General features: G+C 48.8%; 1 protein-coding gene across 2 annotated transcripts in view; it reads left to right on the forward strand.

The window, feature by feature from the left end:
- slit1a (slit homolog 1a (Drosophila)) overlaps window positions 1-24849 on the forward strand; it is a 247292-nt gene that overhangs the window by 132155 nt on the left and 90288 nt on the right. For both annotated transcript variants that reach the window (XM_068002018.1, XM_068002019.1), the window contains exon 9: window positions 3879-4026. In XM_068002018.1, the coding sequence (XP_067858119.1) occupies window positions 3879-4026 (148 nt within the window). The remainder of the gene's footprint in view (window positions 1-3878; window positions 4027-24849) is intronic.

A 24849-nucleotide genomic window follows, 5' to 3' on the forward strand; every position in this document is an offset into this window, starting at 1 on the left:
TTAAATTTATTTAATGATGTAGCTTCCACAGCTTCCTGGGGCAGCAAATTCCACAGACCTACTACCCTCTGAGTGAAGAAGTTTCTCCTCATCTCAGTTTTGAAAGAGCAGCCCCTTATTCTAAGATTATGCCCCCTAGTTCTAGTTTCACCCATCCTTGGGAACATCCTTACCGCATCCACCCGATCAAGCCCCTTCACAATCTTATATGTTTCAATAAGATCGCCTCTCATTCTTCTGAACTCCAATGAGTAGAACCCCAATCTACTCAACCTCTCCTCATATGTCCACCCCCTCATCCCCGGGATTAACCGAGTGAACCTTCTTTGCTCTGCCTCGAGAGCAAGTATGTCTTTTCTTAAGTATGGAGACCAAAACTGTATGCAGTATTCCAGATGCGGTCTCACCAATACCTTATATAACTGCAGAAATACCTCCCTGTTTTTATATTCTATCCCCCTAGCAATAAAAGCCAACATTCCATTGGCCTTCTTGATCACCTGCTGCACCTGCAAACTAACCTTTTGATTTTCTTGCACTAGGACCCCCAGATCCCTTTGTACTGCAGTACTTTCCAGTTTCTCGCCATTAAGATAAAAACTTGCTCTCCGATTTTTCCTGCCAAAGTGCATAACCTCACATTTTCCAATATTGTATTGCATCTGCCAAATCTCCGCCCACTCACCCAGCCTGTCTATATCCCCTTGTAGGTTGTTTATGTCCTCCTCACTCTCTACTTTCCCTCCCATCTTTGTATCATCTGCAAACTTTGATATGTTACACTCGGTCACCTCCAAATCGTTAATATAGATTGTAAAGAGTTGGGGACCCAGCACCGACCCCTGCGGAACACCACTGGCCACTGGTTGCCAGTCCGAGAATGTACCATTTATCCCAACTCTCTGCTTCCTGTTAGATAACCAATCCTCCACCCAAGCCAGAATATTACCCCCAATCCAGTGATTCTTTATCTTGAGCAATAATCTTTTATGTGGCACCTTGTCGAATGCCTTCTGGAAGTCCAAATACACTACGTCCACTGGTTCCCCTTTATCCACCCTGTACGTTATATCCTCAAAGAACTCAAGCAAATTTGTCAGACATGACTTCCCCTTTGTAAAGCCATGCTGACTTTGTCCTATTAAATTATGTTTATCCAAATGTTCTGCTACTGTCTCCTTAATAATAGACTCCAAAATTTTACCCACCACAGATGTTAAGCTAACTGGTCTATAATTTCCAGCCTTCTGCCTACTACCCTTTTTAAATAAGGGTGTTACATTGGCAGTTTTCCAATCTGCCGGGACCTTTGCCGAGTCCAGAGAATTTTGGAAAATGATTACCAAAGCATCCACAATCCCTACTGCCACTTCCCTCAAGACCCTAGGATGTAAGCCATCAGGTCCAGGGGATTTATCCGCCTTGAGTCCCATTAATTGGTTTATGCCGGTGTTTATGCTCCAGACGAGCCTCCTTCCTCCCTACTTCATCTCACCCTATCAGGATATCCTTCTATTCCTTTCTCCCTCATATGTTTCTCTACCTTCCCCTTAAATGCATCTATGCTATTTGCCTCATCTATTCCTTGTGGTAGTGAGTTCCACATTCTCACCACTCTCTGGGTAAAGAAGTTTCTCCTGAATTCCCCTACTGGATTTATTAGCGACTATTTTATATTTATGACCTCTAGTTTTGTCTCCCCTACAAGTGGAAACATTTTCTCTACATCTACCCTATCAAAATCTTAAGGGCCTCTATCAGGTCATTCCTCAGCCTTCTCTTTTCTAGAGAAAAGAGCCCCAGCCTGTTCAGCCTTTCCTCTCTCCAGTGCCTCTATATCCTTTCTATAATATGGAGACCAGAACTGTTCACAATACTCCAAGTGTGGTCTAACCGAGGTTCTATACAAGTTTAATATAACTTCTTTGCTTTTCAATTCTATTCCTCGAGAAATTAACCCGAGTGCTGTACCTCCCCTGGGAGTGTTTGATGGGACAGTGGAGAGGGAGCTTTACTCTGTATCTAACCCGTGCTGTACCTGCCCTGGGAGTGTTTGATGGGACAGTGTAGAGGGAGCTTTACTCTGTATCTAACCCGTGCTGTATCTGCCCTGGGAGTGTTGGATGGGACAGTGTAGAGGGAGCTTTACTCTGTATCTAACCGAAGGTAAGGCCCATATGTCCCAGCACTAATGATTCCAAGCCTGTAGGAACCAACTTGAAAGCACAGGTGAATGCGTAGGAATTGTTTCAAGGTGACACGCAGAATTAAGCCAAAGTCCCTTCGGTTACCATGAGCAGATGAACGAACGCCTTAAGGCTCATTACTGCAGCTGCACAAGGCCCTGGTGGTGATTGAAAGCCTCTACTACTAGGCCGCGCACCACAGATAACCTGATTCGATTCTCAGCTTTAATTGCTCGCCCTCTTTTTCTCTCTCTCTCTCTCTCTCTCTGGCTGGTGCCTGTGATTTATGGGCAGCGAGTGGGCTGTGATCCTTGGAAGTAAACCCACTGGCCTCGAGGGAGATAAGGAAACGTGGTTTAATGCAAGTTTTCCTGAAAATTTAATTTGTGAATCTTTGATGCCTTTTGACAGACCCCAGCACTTCTAATTGGTTATGGGCTGGGGGAGGGGGGGTGAACGAGGGGGGGCAGAGGAGCGGGGAATTCTGGCTGAGGTCACATAGATTAGATCTCTCAACAAAATAAATTAAAAAGAGAAGACAAAGGATACATGGCTTGGCAGTAAGTGGAACCTGTAAGAGACACAAGTGCAGTTGGCAGATCACGGAGACGTGATTAAATGAGACATTCTTCAGTCAACATTTTCTTATAACGCTCGATTCCCAGCGCAAGATGCTTCTCTGCACTGATCTCCATTATTTTTTAATATCGTTCGTGTTTTGGGAGAGGGAACCCGTCTCCCTGTTTTTGTTGCCTCCTTGTTCCGCTCTACAGTGTTAGCCGTGGCTCAGTGGGCAGCACTCTCGCCTCTGAGTCAGAAGGTCTTGGGTTCGAGCCCCACTCCAGAGACTAGCGCCCATAATCCAAGCTGACACTCCCGGTGCCAGCACTGAGGGAGTGCTGCACTGTCGGAGGTGCCGCCTTTCGGATGAGACATTAAACCGAGGCCCCGTCTGCCCTCTCAGGTGGATGTAAAAGATCCAATGGCCACTATTTCGAAGAAGAGCAGGGGGAGTTCTCCCCGGTGCCCTGGGCCAATATTTATCTCTCAACCAACAAAGTAATGGAAGGTTACGCTGATGGGATTAGATGAAGAGGGGAGGGAGGAGGCTCGTGTGGAGCATAAACACCGGCATAGACCAGTTGGGTCGAATGGCCTGTTTCTGTTCAGTACATTCTATGTAACTCGCCTGGCGGTTAAAATTGAACGGGGGACTTACCCGCTGACATCCCGCACCGATCCTGCCGTCTTCTATTTTAACCTTGCCCTTCTGAGCAGGCGGTGTCCTTCTTTAAATATGTAGATCGGGGTCCGATGATGTCAGTTTGAGAATTTGAATTCAGTTTTAAAAAACAATCGGGAAAGTTAAAAGACTCGTGTCAGTAAAAGTGACCATGAAATTCTCAAACTGACATTAAACCGAGGTCCCATCTGCCCTCTTGGGTGGACGTGGAAGATCCCATGGCCTGAAGAAGAGCAGGGGGAGTTCTCCCCAGTGTCCTGGCCAATATTTATCCCTCAACCAACATCACTAAAAAACAGATGATCTGGTCATTATCACATTGCTGATTGTTGCTGTTGTTGAGAAGGTAACAGATGATGTATAAATGCAAGGCCCTTTCTCTGTAGGCCGCAGTGTTGGGCGGAGTTAACCCTTTGTTCCTCTCTCTCTCTCTCTCTCTGCTGCTGCAGGTTATTCGGACAGCTCTCGGTCCCAGTCCTGCGGCCTGTCCTCGGGCTCGTGTCCTGCCGTGTGCACATGCAGCAACAGCATCGTCGACTGTCGGGGAAAGGGCCTAACCGCAATCCCTGCCAATCTCCCCGACACCATCACCGAAATGTAAGTACCGAAGGAGTGAATGGAAAAACCCAGCGGGATTCCTGCGTCCCTGGGCGGCCAGCCCTTATCACAGTCGTGTCCTGGGGCCAATATTTATCCCTCAAGCAACATCGCCGAAAACAGATTATCCGGTCATTATCACAGTGCTGTTTGTGGGATCTTGCTGTGCGTAAATTTGCTGCCACGTTTCCCCAACATTACAACAGTGACTACACTTCTTAAAAAAAAAAGTACTTCAATGGCTGTAAAGCTCTTTGGGATGTTCTCAGGCCGTGAAAGGCGCTATATAAATGCAAATCTTCCTTTATGTAACTACAGCTGTCCAATGTTGCTGAGTCGCACAAACCAGGAACGCCCTCCGATCCCGTCCGTGCGGAGTTACCGCAGTGCCAGCCGTGGCTCAGTGGGCAGCACTCTCTTGTCTGGGTCAGAAGGTCATGGGTTTACACCCCACTCCAGGCACTTGAGCACAAAGTCTAGGCCAGTACTGAGGGAGTGCTGCACTGTCGGAGGTGCCGTCTTTCAGATGAGACGTTAAACCGAGGCCCTGTCTGCCCTCTCAGGTGGATGGAAAAGATCTCATGGCATTGTTTCGAAGACGAGCCGGGGAGCTCTTCCTGGCGTCCTGGCCAATATTTATCCCTCAACCAATGTCACTGGTCATTATCACATTGCTGTTTGTGGGATCTTTCTGTGCGTGAATTGACTGCCACGTTTCCCTACATTACAACAATGGCTACACTTTTTAAAAAAAAAAGTACTTCATTGTCTGTAAAGCGCTTTGGGACGTCCTGAGGATGTGAAAGGCACTATACGAATGCAAGTACTTTCGTTTTTCTTGTTAGGCTTTGTGCCTCTGGGCAAAGGAGGGGACAAGAAAAACACAGGCTGTGGGGTTCCCATTCCTGATCACCGTCCGGGAGTGTGCGTGCGCGGAATTCGGCAAACGACAGGATCAGGCTCGGCTGTAATGCCCTACATGGGCGAATAGCCCACGAAAATATATGTGTGCGTGTCCACACGCATGCGTGGCTGGAGCATTTAGCTGAGATTTATACACACACACACACACACACACACACACACACACACAGTCTGATAAAAACCCAATTGGATTCTCAGAGGTCTCCACCATATTTGAATCAACGACCCAGAATTTGCTGTAGCCGGTGAACGACCGGCCGCCCCCTGTCAGTTAGACTCGTCCTTTGGCTGTTTAATCTGCATGAGATTTTGAGCCGCACGTGAGAGATGGCGACAGCGTGGCGAGGGAATCGGGGCATCTGGGACCTGAGCGAACGGGGCAAGCGACTGGGTATCTCCTTAAGACAATCGGATCGAAGGATTGTGAAATGAGCAGCGCAGAGTCAGAACCAGGAAGTGTAAGTTAGAATAGTGAATTCAATGTCAAATCAGGTACAGAAAGAGAGGGAAAGAAAAAGTTTTTAAAAAATGTTTAATTTTTAAAAAATCTCCAACAACAATTAAAAGCTGAAGGAATGAGACTCCACACTTGTAATAGTTAATTTTCTGTGCCAGAGGGGTTGATCGCCAGTAATTAACACTTATCACGTCATTAAAATTGTACTTAGACTTGAAACGACTTGACTTAGCTTTCTGTGGCGAGTTTAGTCCGTATCTACCGCGCAAATACAGGAGCGACACGCCGTTCAATGCATCTCAATGGGGAGGCAGGCAGAGAGATGCCGCTTTCGCGAAGCTAACAGCAGAGCGGCTCACCTCGGACAGCAACTTTGGGATTTCGGCGTTGAACTGCGCCTCCGCCCTCGCCTGAAGCTGCCGTGCGATTTGTGCGTGAGTAACGGCGAGCACCATTAGCCTCACCGTTAATTTGACAGCAAATTCTGGGCCATTTTTGTTAGTCATTAGTTGCCGTGGCAAATATAATATTTGTAAAAAAAAATAATTAGGTCAGAACTCGTGTAGAATTTTCTCAGCGCATGAACAGCCCGTGCTTCAGAACGCCTCAGTAGCTCGAAGGACCCCTGTTGTTCAACTGTGCTGAATGCCTGCTGGTTTTTTTTTCTTTCCGCTTTGCACCCTGTTGGAGAAAGGTGTCACTTTCATCTCTCTTAAAGAAGGAAATTCACCTTCTGAGCAGCTGGGGACCACACCGGGGTGGGGTAGGGGAGGGCCCTTCCTGGTCCCATCTCGACCAGATTGCCGGAGGAAGGGGAGAACGAGGGAGACCGGACGTCCCACAGTCTCGAGCTGTCGTGAGAGCGTGAGTTAGAGCAGCTGTGTGTGTGTGTGTGTGTGTGTCGGAGACATGTGTGCTGGTTATTCACAGGGGTACCGTAGCCAAGAGAGGACAGAGGATACATCACATGCCTGAAACGAAAGATTTAATAGAGATATTCAAAAATCACGAGGGGTTTTGATGAGAGTAAATAAGGAGAAACTGTTTCCAGTGGCAGAAGGGTCGGTAACCAGAGGACACAGATTTAAGGCGATCGTCAAAAAGAACCAGAGTTCTTCAGACACGGAGACATTTTTTTTACTCAGCGAGTTGTTCCGATCTGGGATGCACTGCCTGAAAGGGCGGTGGAAGCAGATTCAATCGAATCAAACGCAGGAGAGTTTCTGGTGTGAAATAAATAACAGGAAATGCTGGAATGTTACCAGGGCTCCAAGGGTTAGATCATGAGGAGAGATTACATAAACCAGGCTTGCATTGCCTGCAATATAGAAGGTAATGGGGTGATGTGATTGAGGTTTTTAGAATTTTGAAAGGAATTGATAGGGTGGAGAGAGAGAAACTTTTTCCGCTGGTGGGGGAGTCTAGGACAAGGGGATGTAACTTTACTGGGTATGGGAGCATCGTGGTTATGTTGCTAGACTAGTAATCCAGAGTCATGAGTTCTAAATCCTGCCATGGCAGTTGTGGAATTTAAATTCAATTAATTAAATAAAATCTGGAATTTAAAAAAAGACTAGTATCAGTAATGGTGGCCATGAACACTACCAGATCGTCATAAACATGTATCTGGTTCACTAATGTCCCTCCTCTTAGGGAAAGAAACCTGCTGTCCTTACCCAGTCTGGCCCACAGCAAAGGGCAAGGAAACTTCCTACTGTCCTCCCTCAGCTGATGAATCAGGCCTCCTCCATGTTGAGCTCCACTTGGAGGAAGCACTGAGGGTAGCAAGGTCACAGAATTTACTCTGGGTGGGGGACTTCAATGTCCATCACCAAGACCACCTCGGTAGCACCACTACTGGCCGAGTCCTGAAGGACATAGCTGCCAGTCTGGGCCTGCGGCAGGTGGTGAGCGAACCAACACGAGGGCAAAACCTGGTTGACCTCGTCCTCATCCAATCTACCTGTTGCAGATGCATCTGTCCATGACAGTATTGGTAGGAGTGACCATGCACAGTTCTTGTGGCGACGTAGTCCCGTCCTCACACTGAGGACACCATCCAATGTGTTGTTTGACACTACCACCGTGCTAAATGGGATAGATTCAGAACAGATCTAGCAGCTCAAAACTGGGCATCCATGAGGCGCTGTGGGCCATCAGCAGCAGCAGAATTGTATTCCAGCACAATCTGTAACCTCATGGCCCGGCATATTCCTCACTCTACCATTACCAACAAGCCAGGGGATCAACCCTGGTTCAATGAGGAGTGTACAAGAGCAGCATCCAGGCATACCTAAAAATGAGGTGCCAACCTGGTGAAGCTACAACATAGGACTACATGCATGCTAAACAGTGGAAGCAACATGCTATAGACAGAGCTAAGCGATTCCACAACCAACGGATCAGATCAAAGCTCTGCAGACCTGTCACATCCAGTCGTGTATGGTGGTGGATAATTAAACAACTAACGGGAGGAGAAGGCTCTGTAAACATCCCCATCCTCAATAATGGCAGAGTTCAGCACGTGAGTGCAAAAGACAAGGCTGAAGCATTTGCAACCATCTTCAGCCAGAAGTGCCGAGTGGATGATCCATCTCGGCCTCCTCTCAATATCCTGACCATCACAGAAGCCAGTCTTCGGCCAATTCGATTCACTCCACATGAAATCAAGAATCGGCTGAGTGCACTGGATACAGCAAAGGCTATGGGCCCCGACAACATCCCGGCTGTAGTGCTGAAGACTTGTGCTCCAGAACTAGCCGCGCCTCTAGCCAAACTGTTCCAGTACAGCTACAACACTGGCATCTACCCGACAATGTGGAAAATTGCCCAGATATGTCCTGTCCACAAAAAACAGGACAAATCCAATCCGGCCAATTACCGCCCCATCAGTCTACTCTCAATCATCAGCAAAGTGATGGAAGGTGACGTCGACAGTGCTATCAAGCGGCACTTACTCACCAATAACCTGCTCACCGATGCTCAGTTTGGGTTCCGCCAGGACCATTCGGCTCCAAATCTCATTACAGCCTTGATCCAAACATGGACAAAAGAGCTGAATTCCAGAGGTGAGGTGAGAGTGACTGCCCTTGATATCAAGGCAGCATTTGACCGAGTGTGGCACCAAGGAGCCCTAGTAAAATTGAAGTCAATGGGAATCAGGGGGAAAACTCTCCAGTGGCTGGAGTCATACCTAGCACAAAGGAAGATGGTAGTGGTTGTTGGAGGCCAATCATCTCAGCCCCAGGACATTGCTGCAGGAGTGCCTCAAGGCAGTGTCCTAGGCCCAACCATCTTCAGCTGCTTCATCAATGTACTTCCCTCCATCATGAGATCAGAAATGGGGATGTTCGCTGATGATTGCACAGTGTTCAGTTCCATTCGCAAACCCCTCAGATAATGAAGCAGTCCGTGCCCGCATGCAGCAAGACCTGGACAACATCCAGGCTTGGGTTGATAAGTGGCAAGTACATTCGTGCCAGACAAGTGCCAGGCAATGACCATCTCCAACAAGAGAGAGTCTAACCACCTCCCCTTGACATTCAATGGCATTACCATCGCCGAATCCCCTACCATCAACATCATGGAGGTCACCATTGACCAGAAACTTAACTGGACCAGCCATATAAATACTGTGGCTACAAGAGCAGGTCAGAGGCTGGGTATTCTGCGACGAGTGACTCATCTCCTGACTCCCCAAAGCCTTTCCACTATCTACAAGGCACAAGTCAGGAGTGTGATGGAATACTCTCCACTTGCCTGGATGAGTGCAGCTCCAACAACACTCAAGAAGCTCGATGCCGTCCAGGACAAAGCAATCCGCTTGATTGGCACCCCATCCACCTCCCTAAACGTTCACTCCCTTCACCACCGGTGCACCATGGCTGCAGTGTGTACCATCCACAGGATGCACTGCAGCAACTTGCCAAGGCTTCTTCGACAGCACCTCTTAAACCCGCCTAGAAGGACAAGAGCAGCAGGCACATGGGAACAACACCACCTGCACGTTCCCCTCCAAGTCACACACCATCCCGACTTGGAAATATATCGCCGTTCCTTCATTGTTGCTGGTTCAAAATCCTGGAACTCCCTTCCTAACAGCACTGTGGGAGAACCTTCACCACACGGACTGCAGTGGTTCAAGAAGGAGGCTCACCACCACCTTCTCAAGGGCAATTAGGGATGGGCAATAAATGCTGACCTGGCCAGCGACGCCCACATCCCATGAACGAATTTTTAAAAAAACTTAAAATCAGAGCCAGGCCGTTCAGGAGAGAAGTTAGGAAACACTTCTTGACGCAAAGGGTGATAGAAGTGTGGAACGCTCTCCCACAAAAAGCAGTAGGTGCTTGCTCAATTAATAATATTAAATCTGAGACCGATAGATTTATGCTGGCCAAGGGTATAAGGGATGCAGAGCCAAGGTGAGTGTATGGAGTTAGGATACAAATCAGCCATGATCTCATTGAATGATGGAACAGGCTCGAGGGGCTGAATGGCCTATTCCTGTTCCTATAGTAAGTGCAGCAGGCTTGAGTGGAAGAGGTGACTTTGGACCGATGGTTCCCAAAGCTCTCCACCACTGGGGTTTTCTTCACCTCATGTCTGGGTCTGTTTAGACTCATTGGACATGGTTTTAACGGGTGTGTTGGGGGCAGGGGGGCAGTAAAAATGTTTAAAATCTAAAACCCGCCTCCAACCCGCCCACTTCCAGTTTTCACGGAGGCGGGATGAGGGGCGGGCGGCCAACCAGCTCTCGGGAGGCGGGTCGGTCAGTGAAAGCTTTCGAGGAGGCTGCGGGCCTCCATTTTGACAGGTTTTTTTATTGGGGCCGGGATTCCCGGGCCTTCTGCTTCACGCCACGCGAGAGGAGGCGAGAAGGCCCGAAACTGCAGGTAAGTGCCTTTATTATTCAGTTTGTGGGCCCGGAGGAGTGGGAGTGCTTCCCCTCCCCCCGCCAGGCCCATACTTCCGGGTTTCCCATCAGGAATTCCACCCCGCTCCCTTGATAAAATCATGCCCATTGCTAGAGGTTGATTGCTATGATTAGTCAACAACTCCATTATCGTTGTATCAGACGATTACCAGGGTGGTCGAAGGCGAACTGGATGGACCTTGGTCTTTCTCCGTCTAGCAGTTCCTATGTTCCTATCACTCAATTGCAGACTGCCACCACTTCTAAACTGCTGGTGGAAGCAGGTTTAATTAAACTATCTCTTCTTCGTAGTCCCACTTTCAACCGAGCATTAAAGAAAAAGAGCAATTGACAGCACGTACTGTCTGAACAAGAAATCATCAGTATTTGCTAATTGGGCAGAACTAATCCTCTCCATACTGTCAGGAGCCGTGCTATTCACTGTTTCACAAAGTAGGTCTCAAATGATGCCGAGGATTGTGAGAGAGGTTCGTGTTAATGCTAATAGGAATGCTTATAAATCACCCAAATCCTGCAGATTCTCTTTGTCAGGCTGTGTGTGTGGGAGCCTTACATTATGACAGTGAAGGTGAGGTTTAAAGATCGGGGGAGTTGGCTGCTGTGTTAGAGAGGCAACAGGAGCTACATATGTTACACCAGAGCATGTTACAGTGAGGGGTGGGATATAGAGAGTATTGCAGTGAGGGGTGGGATATAGAGAGTATTGCAGTGAGGGGTGGGATATACAGAGTATTGCAGTGAGGGTGGGATATAGAGAGTATTGCAGTGAAGGGTGTGATATAGAGAGTATTGCAGTGAAAAAGGATGTGATATAGATAGTATTGCAGTGAAGGGTGTGATATAGAGTGTATTGCAGTGAAGGGTGTGATATAGTGAGTATTGCAGTGAGGGTGTGATATAGTGAGTATTGCAGTGAGGGGTGGGATATAGAGAGTATCGCAGTGAGGGGTGGGATATAGAGAGTATCGCAGTGAGGGGTGGGATATAGAGAGTATTGCAGTGAGGGGTGTGATATAGAGAGTATCGCAGTGAGGGGTGGGATATAGAGAGTATTGCAGTGAGGGGTGGGATATAGAGAGTATTGCAGTGAGGGGTGGGATATAGAGAGTATTGCAGTGAGGGGTGGGATATAGAGAGTATTGCAGTGAGGGGTGGGATATAGAGAGTATTGCAGTGAGGGGTGGGATATAGAGAGTATTGCAGTGAGGGGTGGGATATAGAGAGTATTGCAGTGAGGGGTGGGATATAGTGAGTATTGCAATGAGGGGTGGGATATAGAGAGTATTGCAGTGAGGGGTGGGATATAGTGAGTATTGCAGTGAGGGGTGGGATATAGAGAGTATTGCAGTGAGGGGTGGGATATAGAGAGTATTGCAGTGAGGGATGGGATATAGAGAGTATTGCAGTGAGGGGTGGGATATAGAGAGTATTGCAGTGAGGGGTGGGATATAGTGGGTATTGCAGTGAGGGGTGGGATATAGTGAGTATTGCAGTGAGGGGTGGGATATAGAGAGTATTGCAGTGAGGGGTGGGATATAGAGAGTATTGCAGTGAGGGTGTGATATAGAGAGTATTGCAGTGAGGGGTGGGATACAGAGAGTATTGCAGTGAGGGGTGGGATATAGAGAGTATTGCAGTGAGGGGTGGGATATTGTGGGTATTGCAGTGAGGGGTGGGATATTGTGGGTATTGCAGTGAGGGGTGGGATATAGAGAGTATTGCAGTGAGGGGTGGGATATAGAGAGTATTGCAGTGAGGGGTGGGATATAGAGAGTATTGCAGTGAGGGGTGGGATATAGAGAGTATTGCAGTGAGGGTGTGATATAGTGAGTATTGCAGTGAGGGGTGGGATATAGAGAGTATTGCAGTGAGGGGTGGGATATAGTGAGTATTGCAGTGAGGGTGTGATATAGTGAGTATTGCAGAGAAGGGTGGGATATAGAGAGTATTGCAGTGAGGGGTGGGATATAGAGAGTATTGCAGTGAAGGGTGGGATATAGAGAGTATTGCAGTGAAGGGTGTGATATAGTGGGTATTGCAGTGAGGGGTGGGATATAGAGAGTATTGCAGTGAGGGGTGGGATATAGAGAGTATTGCAGTGAGGGGTGGGATATAGAGAGTATTGCAGTGAGGGGTGGGATATAGAGAGTATTGCAGTGAGGGGTGGGATATAGAGAGTATTGCAGTGAGGGTGTGATATAGTGAGTATTGCAGTGAGGGGTGGGATATAGTGAGTATTGCAGTGAGGGGTGGGATATAGAGAGTATTGCAGTGAAGGGTGTGATATAGAGAGTATTGCAGTGAGGGGTGGGATATAGAGAGTATTGCAGTGAGGGGTGGGATATAGAGAGTATTGCAGTGAAGGGTGTGATATAGTGGGTATTGCAGTGAGGGGTCGGATATAGAGAGTATTGCAGTGAGGGGTGGGATATAGAGAGTATTGCAGTGAGGGGTGGGATATAGAGAGTATTGCAGTGAGGGGTGGGATATAGAGAGTATTGCAGTGAGGGGTGGGATATAGAGAGTATTGCAGTGAGGGGTGGGATATAGAGAGTATTGCAGAGAGGGGGTGATATAGTGAGTATTGCAGAGAGGGGTGGGATATAGAGAGTATTGCAGTGAGGGGTGGGATATAGAGAGTATTGCAGTGAGGGGTGGGATATAGAGAGTATTGCAGTGAGGGGTGGGATATAGAGAGTATTGCAGTGAGGGGTGGGATATAGAGAGTATTGCAGTGAGGGGTGGGATATAGAGAGTATTGCAGTGAGGGTGTGATATAGTGAGTATTGCAGTGAGGGGTGGGATATAGTGAGTATTGCAGTGAGGGGTGGGATACAGAGAGTATTGCAGTGAAGGGTGTGATATAGAGAGTATTGCAGTGAAGGGTGTGATATAGAGAGTATTGCAGTGAGGGGTGTGATATCGAGAGTATTGCAGTGAGGGGTGGGATATAGAGAGTATCGCAATGAGGGGTGGGATATAGAGAGTATCGCAATGAGGGGTGGGATATAGAGAGTATCGCAATGTGGGGTGGGATATAGAGAGTATCGCAATGAGGGGTGGGATATAGAGAGTATCGCAATGAGGGGTGGGATATAGAGAGTATCGCAATGAGGGGTGGGATATAGAGTGTATCGCAGTGAGGGGTGGGATATAGAGAGTATTGCAGTGAGGGGTGGGATATAGTGAGTATTGCAGTGAGGGGTGGGATATAGAGAGTATTGCAGTGAGGGGTGGGATATAGAGAGTATTGCAGTGAGGGGTGGGATATCGAGAGTATTGCAGTGAGGGGTGGGATATAGAGAGTATTGCAGTGAGGGGTGGGATATAGAGAGTATTGCAGTGAAGTGTGTGATATAGTGGGTATTGCAGTGAGGGGTCGGATATAGAGAGTATTGCAGTGAGGGGTGGGATATAGAGAGTATTGCAGTGAGGGGTGGGATATAGAGAGTATTGCAGTGAGGGGTGGGATATAGAGAGTATTGCAGTGAGGGGTGGGATATAGAGAGTATTGCAGTGAGGGGTGGGATATAGAGAGTATTGCAGTGAGGGTGTGATATAGTGAGTATTGCAGAGAGGGGTGGGATATAGAGAGTATTGCAGTGAGGGGTGGGATATAGAGAGTATTGCAGTGAGGGGTGGGATATCGAGAGTATTGCAGTGAGGGGTGGGATATAGAGAGTATCGCAATGAGGGGTGGGATATAGAGAGTATCGCAATGAGGGGTGGGATATAGAGAGTATCGCAATGTGGGGTGGGATATAGAGAGTATTGCAGTGAGGGGTGGGATATAGAGAGTATCGCAATGAGGGGTGGGATATAGAATATCGCAATGAGGGGTGGGATATATTAAGAGTATCGCAATGAGGGGTGGGATATAGAGAGTATCGCAATGAGGGGTGGGATATAGAGTGTATCGCAGTGAGGGGTGGGATATAGAGAGTATTGCAGTGAGGGGTGGGATATCGTGAGTATTGCAGTGAGGGGTGGGATATAGAGAGTATCGCAGTGAGGGGTGGGATATAGTGAGTATTGCAGTGAGGGGTGGGATATCGAGAGTATTGCAGTGAGGGGTGGGATATAGTGAGTATTGCAGTGAGGGGTGGGATATAGTGAGTATTGCAGTGAGGGGTGGGATATAGAGAGTATTGCAGTGAGGGGTGGGATATAGAGAGTATTGCAGTGAGGGGTGGGATATAGAGAGTATTGCAGTGAGGGGTGGGATATCGAGAGTATTGCAGTGAAGGTGTGATATAGTGAGTATTGCAGTGAGGGGTGGGATATAGAGAGTATTGCAGTGAGGGGTGGGATATAGAGAGTATTGCAGTGAGGGGTGGGATATAGAGAGTATTGCAGTGAGGGGTGGGATATAGAGAGTATTGCAGTGAGGGGTGGGATATAGAGAGTATTGCAGTGAGGGGTGGGATATAGAGAGTATTGCAGTGAGGGTGTGATATAGTGAGTATTGCAGTGAGGGGTGGTATATAGTGAGTATTGCAGTGAGGGGTGGGATATAGAGAGTATTGCAGTGAAGGGTGTGATATAGAGAGTATTGCAGTGAGGGGTGGGATATAGAGAGTATTGCAGTGAGGGGTGGGATATCGAGAGTATTGCAGTGAAGGGTGTGATATAGTGGGTATTGCAGTGAGGGGTCGGATATAGAGAGTATTGCAGTGAGGGGTGGGATATAGAGAGTATTGCAGTGAGGGGTGGGATATAGAGAGTATTGCAGTGAGGGGTGGGATATAGAGAGTATTGCAGTGAGGGGTGGGATATGGAGAGTATTGCAGTGAGGGGTGGGATATAGAGAGTATTGCAGTGAGGGTGTGATATAGTGAGTATTGCAGTGAGGGGTGGGATATAGAGAGTATTGCAGTGAGGGGTGGGATATAGAGAGTATTGCAGTGAGGGGTGGGATATAGAGAGTATTGCAGTGAGGGGTGGGATATAGTGAGTATTGCAGTGAGGGGTGGGATATAGAGAGTATTGCAGTGAGGGGTGGGATATAGAGAGTATTGCAGTGAAGGGTGTGATATCGAGAGTATTGCAGTGAGGGGTGTGATATCGAGAGTATTGCAGTGAGGGGTGGGATATAGAGAGTATCGCAATGAGGGGTGGGATATAGAGAGTATCGCAATGAGGGGTGGGATATAGAGAGTATCGCAATGTGGGGTGGGATATAGAGAGTATAGCAGTGAGGGGTGGGATATAGAGAGTATCGCAATGAGGGGTGGGATATAGAGAGTATCGCAATGAGGGGTGGGATATAGAGAGTATCGCAATGAGGGGTGGGATATAGAGAGTATTGCAGTGAGGGGTGGGATATAGAGAGTATCGCAGTGAGGGGTGGGATATAGAGAGTATTGCAGTGAGGGGTGGGATATAGTGAGTATTGCAGTGAGGGGTGGGATATAGAGAGTATCGCAGTGAGGGGTGGGATATAGAGAGTATTGCAGTGAGGGGTGGGATATCGAGAGTATTGCAGTGAGGCGTGGGATATAGTGAGTATTGCAGTGAGGGGTGGGATATAGTGAGTATTGCAGTGAGGGGTGGGATATAGAGAGTATTGCAGTGAGGGGTGGGATATAGAGAGTATTGCAGTGAGGGGTGGGATATAGAGAGTATTGCAGTGAGGGGTGGGATATCGAGAGTATTGCAGTGAGGGGTGGGATATAGTGAGTATTGCAGTGAGGGGTGGGATATAGAGAGTATTGCAGTGAGGGGTGGGATTTAGAGAGTATTGCAGTGAGGGGTGGGATATAGAGAGTATTGCAGTGAGGGGTGGGATATAGAGAGTATTGCAGTGAGGGGTGGGATATAGAGAGTATTGCAGTGAGGGGTGGGATATAGAGAGTATTGCAGTGAGGGGTGGGATATAGAGAGTATCGCAGTGAGGGGTGGGATATAGAGAGTATTGCAGTGAGGGGTGGGATATAGAGAGTATTGCAGTGAGGGGTGGGATATAGAGAGTATCGCAGTGAGGGGTGGGATATAGAGAGTATCGCAGTGAGGGGTGGGATATAGAGAGTATTGCAGTGAGGGGTGGGATATAGAGAGTATTGCAGTGAGGGGTGGGATATAGAGAGTATTGCAGTGAGGGGTGGGATATAGAGAGTATTGCAGTGAGGGGTGGGATATAGAGAGTATTGCAGTGAGGGGTGGGATATAGAGAGTATTGCAGTGAGGGGTGGGATATAGAGAGTATCGCAGTGAGGGGTGGGATATAGAGAGTATTGCAGTGAGGGGTGGGATATAGAGAGTATTGCAGTGAGGGGTGGGATATAGAGAGTATCGCAGTGAGGGGTGGGATATAGAGAGTATCGCAGTGAGGGGTGGGATATAGAGAGTATTGCAGTGAGGGGTGGGATATAGAGAGTATCGCAGTGAGGGGTGGGATATAGAGAGTATTGCAGTGAGGGGTGGGATATAGAGAGTATTGCAGTGAGGGGTGGGATATAGAGAGTATTGCAGTGAGGGGTGGGATATAGAGAGTATTACAGTGAGGGGTGTGATATAGAGAGTATTACAGTGAGGGGTGGGATATCGAGAGCATGTGAGTATCTCAGCAGGAGGCAGCACAACAGCAGAGGATGAAACTGGAAAAGTAACAGTATGAGGAAGGAGCTTTAACCTCGTAAAGAAAGGTGAATCTTTCCACCGCACCGAACTGGAATTGATGGAGGACCTTGGGAATGTTTCCCAGTATCCCAGTGCAGACAGGAAATCAGACATGTGCAATTTTAAAATTTTGTTTTCCAATTTTAAGCAATTGAGTTCCAGAGAAATTCTGATGGATATTTTTCCAGGTTTTCTTTCATTATAGGTGTAGGAAGACTCCAGAAATGTGGATCCAATAAAGACGGGCCTCGTATGGATCCAGTTAACACTCTGGGCTGTTTCTTTATTTTTTTAGAAAATCTAATGAGCCACAAATGTCGGAGATACTTTTGTATTTGCTGTGTTAGTCATCAGGGGAGTGGTGTACAGAATAACAGATTCCCAGGAGTGAGTTACAGACTGGAATCTAATCGAGGGGTTCGGGTGGTTTATATATAGAATAACGGATACCTGAGAGTGAGTTACAGGCTGGAATCTAATCGAGGGGTTCGGGGGTTTATATATAGAATAACAGATACCCGGGAGTGAGTTACAGGCTGGAATCTAATCAAGGGGTTCGGGGGTTTATATATAGAATAAAGGATACCCGGGAGTGAGTTACAGGCTGGAATCTAATCAAGAGGTTCGGGTGGTTTATATATAGAATAACAGATACCCGGGAGTGAGTTACAGGCTGGAATCTAATCAAGGGGTTTGGGGGGTTTATATATAGAATAACGGATACCCGGGAGTGAGTTACAGGCTGGAATCTAATCAAGGGGTTTGGGGGGTTTATATATAGAATAACAGATACCCGGGAGTAAGTTACAGGCTGGAATCTAATCGAGGGGTTCGGGTGGTTTATATATAGAATAACAGATACCCGGGAGTGAGTTACAGGCTGGAATCTAATCAAGGGGTTTGGGGGGTTTATATATAGAATAACAGATACCCGGGAGTAAGTTACAGGCTGGAATCTAATCAAGGGGTTTGGGGGGTTTATATATAGAATAACAGATACCCGGGAGTAAGTTACAGGCTGGAATCTAATCAAGGGGTTTGGGGGGTTTATATATAGAATAACAGATACCCGGGAGTAAGTTACAGGCTGGAATCTAATCAAGGGGTTCGGGGGGTTTATATATAGAATAACAGATACCCGGGAGTGAGTTACAGGCTGGAATCTAATCGAGGGGTTCGGGGGGTTTATATATAGAATAACAGATACCCGGGAGTAAGTTACAGGCTGGAATCTAATCAAGGGGTTCGGGGGGGTTTATATATAGAATAACAGATACCCGGGAGTAAGTTACAGGCTGGAATCTAATCGAGGGGTTCGGGGGGTTTATATATAGAATAACAGATACCCGGGAGTGAGTTACAGGCTGGGACAATTTTTCCTATTTTGTCAACACCTCATTGGAGGGTTGGAGCATTTACTGCCGGACATATGAAAACTGTAAAGAGTAAAGAAAAAAATACAGTAAATGAAGAAATGGGGTTCGATGAGGCCAAGGTTGTGTCTTAAAATATTGCCTGCCACAGGAGCACGGGCAGATCCAGGATGGTAAGGAGTTCCACAGATTTGAGTTCGAGGAGGCGACAGCACAATGGGCCTTGATTTCAACACAGCAAGGATGTCGGAGTTAGGAAATGTATGTAGGGTGGAGTATTCTGAGTCCAGGGAGAGCAAGAGAGGAAAATTCAGAGGAAAAGTGATTTTCGTAGTGTTGAGAAAATAGAGGAAGATGAGAATGTAAAGGTCAAACCTCTCTTGCATTCCGTCCAAGGGTGGGAAGAGGTGTTTGACGAGCGTTCCCAGATATTAGGAGCAGGATTTAGGTCTTGCATGGACTCGAGCTTTATAGGCAGCCAGGAGTTGAGGAGAGAAGAGACTTTTGACAGAAGAGGAAACTGAGCATTTTGATGGTATAAAGATGGTTAGCGCCATGGAAGGTGCCTGTCAGATTGTTAATCACTCTGCAAATCCTTCCACTGATTCACACTATTCTGCAAGGGAAGAGTCTGAAGATACAAAAACAACGACAACGCCACCCTGTCAGACTGTTAATCAGCCTGTGAATCCTCCCACTACTTCACATTATTCTCCAAGGGAACAACATCCACAGTGAACAATTTGCCTCGAGCAGTGTTGTCAGTCAAATGTTGAAAGCTTTAATTAGGTTTCCAAAGCAAGCAGTTCCAAGGTCCTTACTCTCTTTCCACCCCCACCCCCCCCGCAATTCCAATTTTCACCCCTCCTCTTCCAGTTGGTGCCAGGGTGCGGGTTCCACGGTGATCAGGCAAACTTCAGCACCTCACCCGAGCTGCTGCTGTTCATGTGTGAGCCTCAGGCTCTGAGTATTGGCAGGGCTCCCTCGGGCCCACACCACAACAGCTTCACAAGCTGGGTGGGAAGGGAAAAAAGTGGGAGGGAAAAAGAAAGCAAAAAATCAACTCCTGTTTCGAAAGAAAGCAGGAAAGCAAGCCTTGCATTCATATAGAGCCTTTCACGACCTCAGGACGTCCCAAAGCGCTCCAGCAGCTAATTTGTGCGCAGCAAGATCCCACAAGCAGCAATGAGATGATAATCTGTTTTAATGAGAGATAAATATCGGCCATTACCCCAGGGAGAACTCCGCTGCTCTTCTTCGAAATAGTGCCGGGGGGATCTTTTATGTCCCTGAGAGGGCAGGCAGGGGCTTCAGTGTAACATCTCATCTGAAAGACGGCACCTCTGACAGTGCAGCACTCCCTCAGTACTGGCACTGGGAATATCAGTCTAGATTTTGTGCTTAAGTCCCTGGAGTAGGACTCGAACCCATGACCTTCTGACTCAGAGGTGAGAGTGAGACCCGCTGAGCCACGGCTGACACCGTTAAGTGCATCAAATTAAACCAGCCCGTGGGGTCCATTTTGCCTGGTTGTTAAGGACGAGCCTCGCCTGGAGGTACAAGCCCGAACCATTAAACCACAGCCGGGACTGACACTCAGTGGTGACTTTGCGCAGGTTGTTGCTCTGCATGAGAGCCGGGTCTGAATCATTATCCTATTGTAAGGTTTGACAGTTATTGTAAGCAGGTGGCCTGTGTGTATATATATGGCTCCCCTCTGAATCGCTAACATATCACTGGGGCTGACTTTAATTGGCCGCTGCGGATGGGTGGTCTCCGAGACACATCGCACCTCCCTTCCGCCAAAAACCATCTCGAGCACACCTGCTTCTCATATTGGTGAGGGCTGGTTCTTTTTCCTAAGTTAATTCCACAAAAACGCACGGGCCACACATGTTTCCAATCCCGTGTGGTTATCTACAGTTGAAGAAAGTTACAATGAAGCCATGATTGGCATCCTCCTGGTTCCATGCGGAGCGCCGCCAAGAAATAATAAGTCGGCAATCGGCTGCCGTGCCTCCACCCCTCAGTCAAAACAGCCCGCCAACACTGACTCTTCACGGTCACCTATGGTATGCCCCAGTGCGGCCTGCTACTGGCCACTGCTCATGTGTGAATGTCGGCTGGCAAGCTATTTGACTGTGGAGGCATCGCATTCAAGGCTTTAATCCCGTTCCCACCTTGAAGTGCACACACTTGCCAGCAGGGGTCACCGGACAGCGATCAGGAGCAGGATACCTGGGTCGTTCTTCCCCGGAGCACGGATTAAATGGTCTGTTTGGCTCAGCACTGGCCTGCGATGCCTCCTTGTCCAGGCTGGGGGTTGGTGAAGTTGTTCTTGGACAAGCAGTGCAAAATGAACGATAGGCAGTTAAGAGTGAACCATGTCGGTGTGGGACTGGAGTCACATATAGGCCCAGACCCGGGTAAGGACGGCAGCTTCCCTTCCCTAAAGGACATTACAATCCTACATTGTAACTATTCAAAAAGTTGGGTTTTTATGACGATCTGACAGTTTCATGGTGACTTTTACCAATCCCAGCTTTTTATTTCCAGAGTTTTTAAACTGAATTCAAATTCTCAAACTGCCGTGGTGGGATTGGAGCATACGTTCTCTGGATTAATTAGCCCTGTAACATAACCACTACACTACTGCACCCACAGACACACCTAGACCCACAGACACACACCTGGACCCACAGACACACATCTGGACCACAGACATACCCCTGGACCCACAGACACACACCTAGACCCACAGACACACACCTGGACCCACAGACACACATCTGGACCACAGACATACCCCTGGACCCACAGACACACACCTAGACCCACAGACACACACCTGGACCCACAGACACACCCCTGGACCCACAGACACACCCCTGGACCCACAGACACACCTCTAGACCCACAGACACACCCCTAGACCCACAGACACACATCTGGTCCCACAGACACACCCCTGGACCCACAGACACACCCCTAGACCCACAGACACACATCTGGTCCCACAGACACACCCCTGGACCCACAGACACACCCCTAGACCCACAGACACACATCTGGTCCCACAGACACACCCCTGGACCCACAGACACACCCCTGGACCCACAGACACACCCCTGGACTCACAGACACACCCCTGGACCCACAGACACACCCTGGACCCACAGACACACCCCTGGACCCACAGACACACCCCTGGACCCACAGACACACCCTGGACCCACAGACACACCCCTGGACCCACAGACACACCCTGGACCCACAGACACACCCCTGGACCCACAGACACACCCCTAGACCCACAGACACACCTCTAAACCCACAGACACACCCCTAGACCCACAGACACACCCCTAGACCCACAGACACACCCCTGGACCCACAGACACACCCTGGACCCACAGACACACCCTGGACCCACAGACACACCCCTGGACCCACAGACACACCCCTAGACCCACAGACACACCTCTAAACCCACAGACACACCCCTAGACCCACAGACACACCCCTAGACCCACAGACACACCCCTAGACCCACAGACACACCCTGGACCCACAGACACACATCTGGTCCCACAGACACACCCCTGGACCCACAGACACACCCCTGGACCCACAGACACACCCCTAGACCCACAGACACACCCCTGGACTCACAGACACACCCCTGGACCCACAGACACACCCCTGGACCCACAGACACACCCTGGACCCATAGACACACCCTGGACCCACAGACACACACCTGGACCCACAGACACACCCTGGACCCACAGACACACCCCTGGACCCACAGACACACCCTGGACCCACAGACACACCCCTGGACCCACAGACACACCCTAGACCCACAGACACACCCCTGGACCCACAGACACACACCTGGACCCACAGACACACCCCTAGACCCACAGACACACCCCTAGACCCACAGACACACCCCTGGACTCACAGACACACCTCTAGACCCACAGACACATCCCTGGACCCACAGACACACCCCTGGACCCCCAGACACACCCCTGAACCCACAGACACACCCCTGGACCCCCAGACACACCCCTGGACCCCCAGACACACCCCTGGACCCCCAGACACACCCCTGGACCCCCAGACACACCCCTGGACCCCCAGACACACCCCTGGACCCCCAGACACACACCTATACCCACCTACACACCTATACCCGGACACACACCTACAACACCTATACCCACCTACACACCTTTACCCACCTCCATTTACCCACCTCCCCCTTTACCCACATGAAGACAATACGCTTGGACTCTCCTGGTCTGGACTCACACGCGGTGCAGACCCCTGGATGAGGTACTGGAGGGTGGGCAGCTCCTGTGTAAGAGGGGAGACCCCAGGAAGTGACAGCGCCCTCACAAGAGGAGGCAAAACTAATCGCTTGGTTAGTGAAAAAAATAAATGCTTCACAAGGTTGCAGATTTTACACAAAAGCGATTAAAGTTTTAAGACGTGTGGCTGTCTCGAAGGGACGCGAGCCAGCGGACCCAACAATGGGCTAATTAAGGAAAACATTTGTGCATGAAATAGGATTATATATTTAAACATTAATGGTTTCTCCTGGGATAAGCACTTCAGATTAAAATCCTGATCTTTAGAAGTGTTCCGTGTAATCCTCTTAAACGTCTCTTTTTTATTTCTTGGTGAATTTTATGCTGATGTCAGTGCTGGGGAGTCGTACACATTCTACTTTTACTAGACAGTGCCAGCTTCATGGCCTCCCAGGGCAGGTACAGCACAGGTTAGATACAGAGTAAAGCTCCCTCTACACTGTCCCATCAAACACTCCCAGGGCAGGTACAGCACGGGTTAGATACAGAGTAAAGCTCCCTCTACACTGTCCCATCAAACACTCCCAGGGCAGGTACAGCACGGGTTAGATCCAGAGTAAAGCTCCCTCTACACTGTCCCATCAAACACTCCCAGGGCAGGTACAGCACGGGTTAGATACAGAGTAAAGCTCCCTCTACACTGTCCCATCAAACACTCCCAAGCGCCAGCTGGTGACACTGTAGTTTCTGGGCAATAAATTGTGGGTTCAAGCTGCGCTCCAGGGCTTCAGATCATATTCTGGGCTGACAGTGCTGTGCTGGGGACCCCTGAATTGCCAGTGGCCCTGTTTCTCAGGTGAGACATTAAACCAAGGCCACGTCTTGGTGGACGTTAAAGGAACTAAGAGTTCTCCGGGTGTTCCTCCCTTAACCAACACCACCAAAAACAGAGTGACTGATTAGACATCTCATTGCTGTTTGTGGGGTCTTACTGTGTGAAAAAATTACTGCCACGTTTGCCTACATAACAACCACTGCCTCTTTAAATTGATTGGATGTGAAGTGCTTTGAGATGTTCCCTGGAGATGTGATAAGATTCTGTATAAATTCATTGTCCCTTGATTAAAATTCTGGGCCACACAGAAAGGTCAGGCCAATACTTGTAAAGAGGGGGCAAGACAGACGGTAGAACAGAAAGCAGAGAGGGTGGGAGAGGCTCAGGACTGGGAAGACGGGGGCGGGAGGGAGAAAGGATTGATAAAACCACAGGAACTGTGTGCAGGAAATTAAACCGTTTGGTTGCTTTCCAGATAGGAAAGATCCTAATGCGATACGAGAGCTGTTTGCATCACATCGACCCCTCGCAGATGAGAACCTTATTGTCACATTCAAGAGTCTGATGAATAAAATTAACTGGTGCCTTTCTGTTGATCTTAGTTAATCCTTTAACAACATTACTGGCTCCTCCACACCATCCTCTTAAAAAGGGAAATCATGATTATGTTCAGATAGAAGGAGGTCCTCTCGCTCCCCATCCCCCCCTCCTCTCTCTCTCCCCCTCCCCTTCGCTCTCCTCCCCTCCCCCCCCTCTCTTCCCTCTACAGCTCCCCTCGCCCCCTCCCACTCCCTTCCAACTCCCCTTCCCTCTACCTCTCCTCCCTCCCCCTCCCCACTTCCCCCTCCTTCTGTGTGAATGAAACAGGAGTAAGTCAGGGGTTGTCTCTTGTGGAGGGGGTGGGGGTGGGGGGGGAATAACCTCAATGGTCAGCCACAGCCATTCACTGTGGAGCTGAGCCAGGCAGACCCGGGAGCTGCGAAGCCCCAGCCTCGGCTGGAGCTGAACTGAGTCCGGCCAGCTTCAGGGGGGCACTACACGCGGTCTCAGCACTCCTGGGATAGGGATGGAAAAGTGTGTGTGAGCGCATGTGAGTGAGTGAGTGTGTGTATGAGAGTGTGAGCGTGAGCGTGTGTGTGATCATGTGTGTGTATGAGTTGTGTGTGAGTGGGCATGTATGTGTGTGCACATGTATGTGTATACGTGAGTGTGTGAACGTGTGTGTGAGCGCGTGTGTAGGTGTGGGTATGTGTGAGTGTGAGCACATATGTGTGTGTGGACAGAATCAAGCTCAGTTGTGATGCCTTCTGTGGTCAAATAGCCTGTCAGCACTCACTGTCGAGGCTCACATTGGACGAATG

The sequence above is a fragment of the Heptranchias perlo genome, chromosome 21, assembly GCF_035084215.1.
Source record: "Heptranchias perlo isolate sHepPer1 chromosome 21, sHepPer1.hap1, whole genome shotgun sequence".
Classification (NCBI taxonomy): Eukaryota; Metazoa; Chordata; class Chondrichthyes; order Hexanchiformes; family Hexanchidae; genus Heptranchias; species Heptranchias perlo.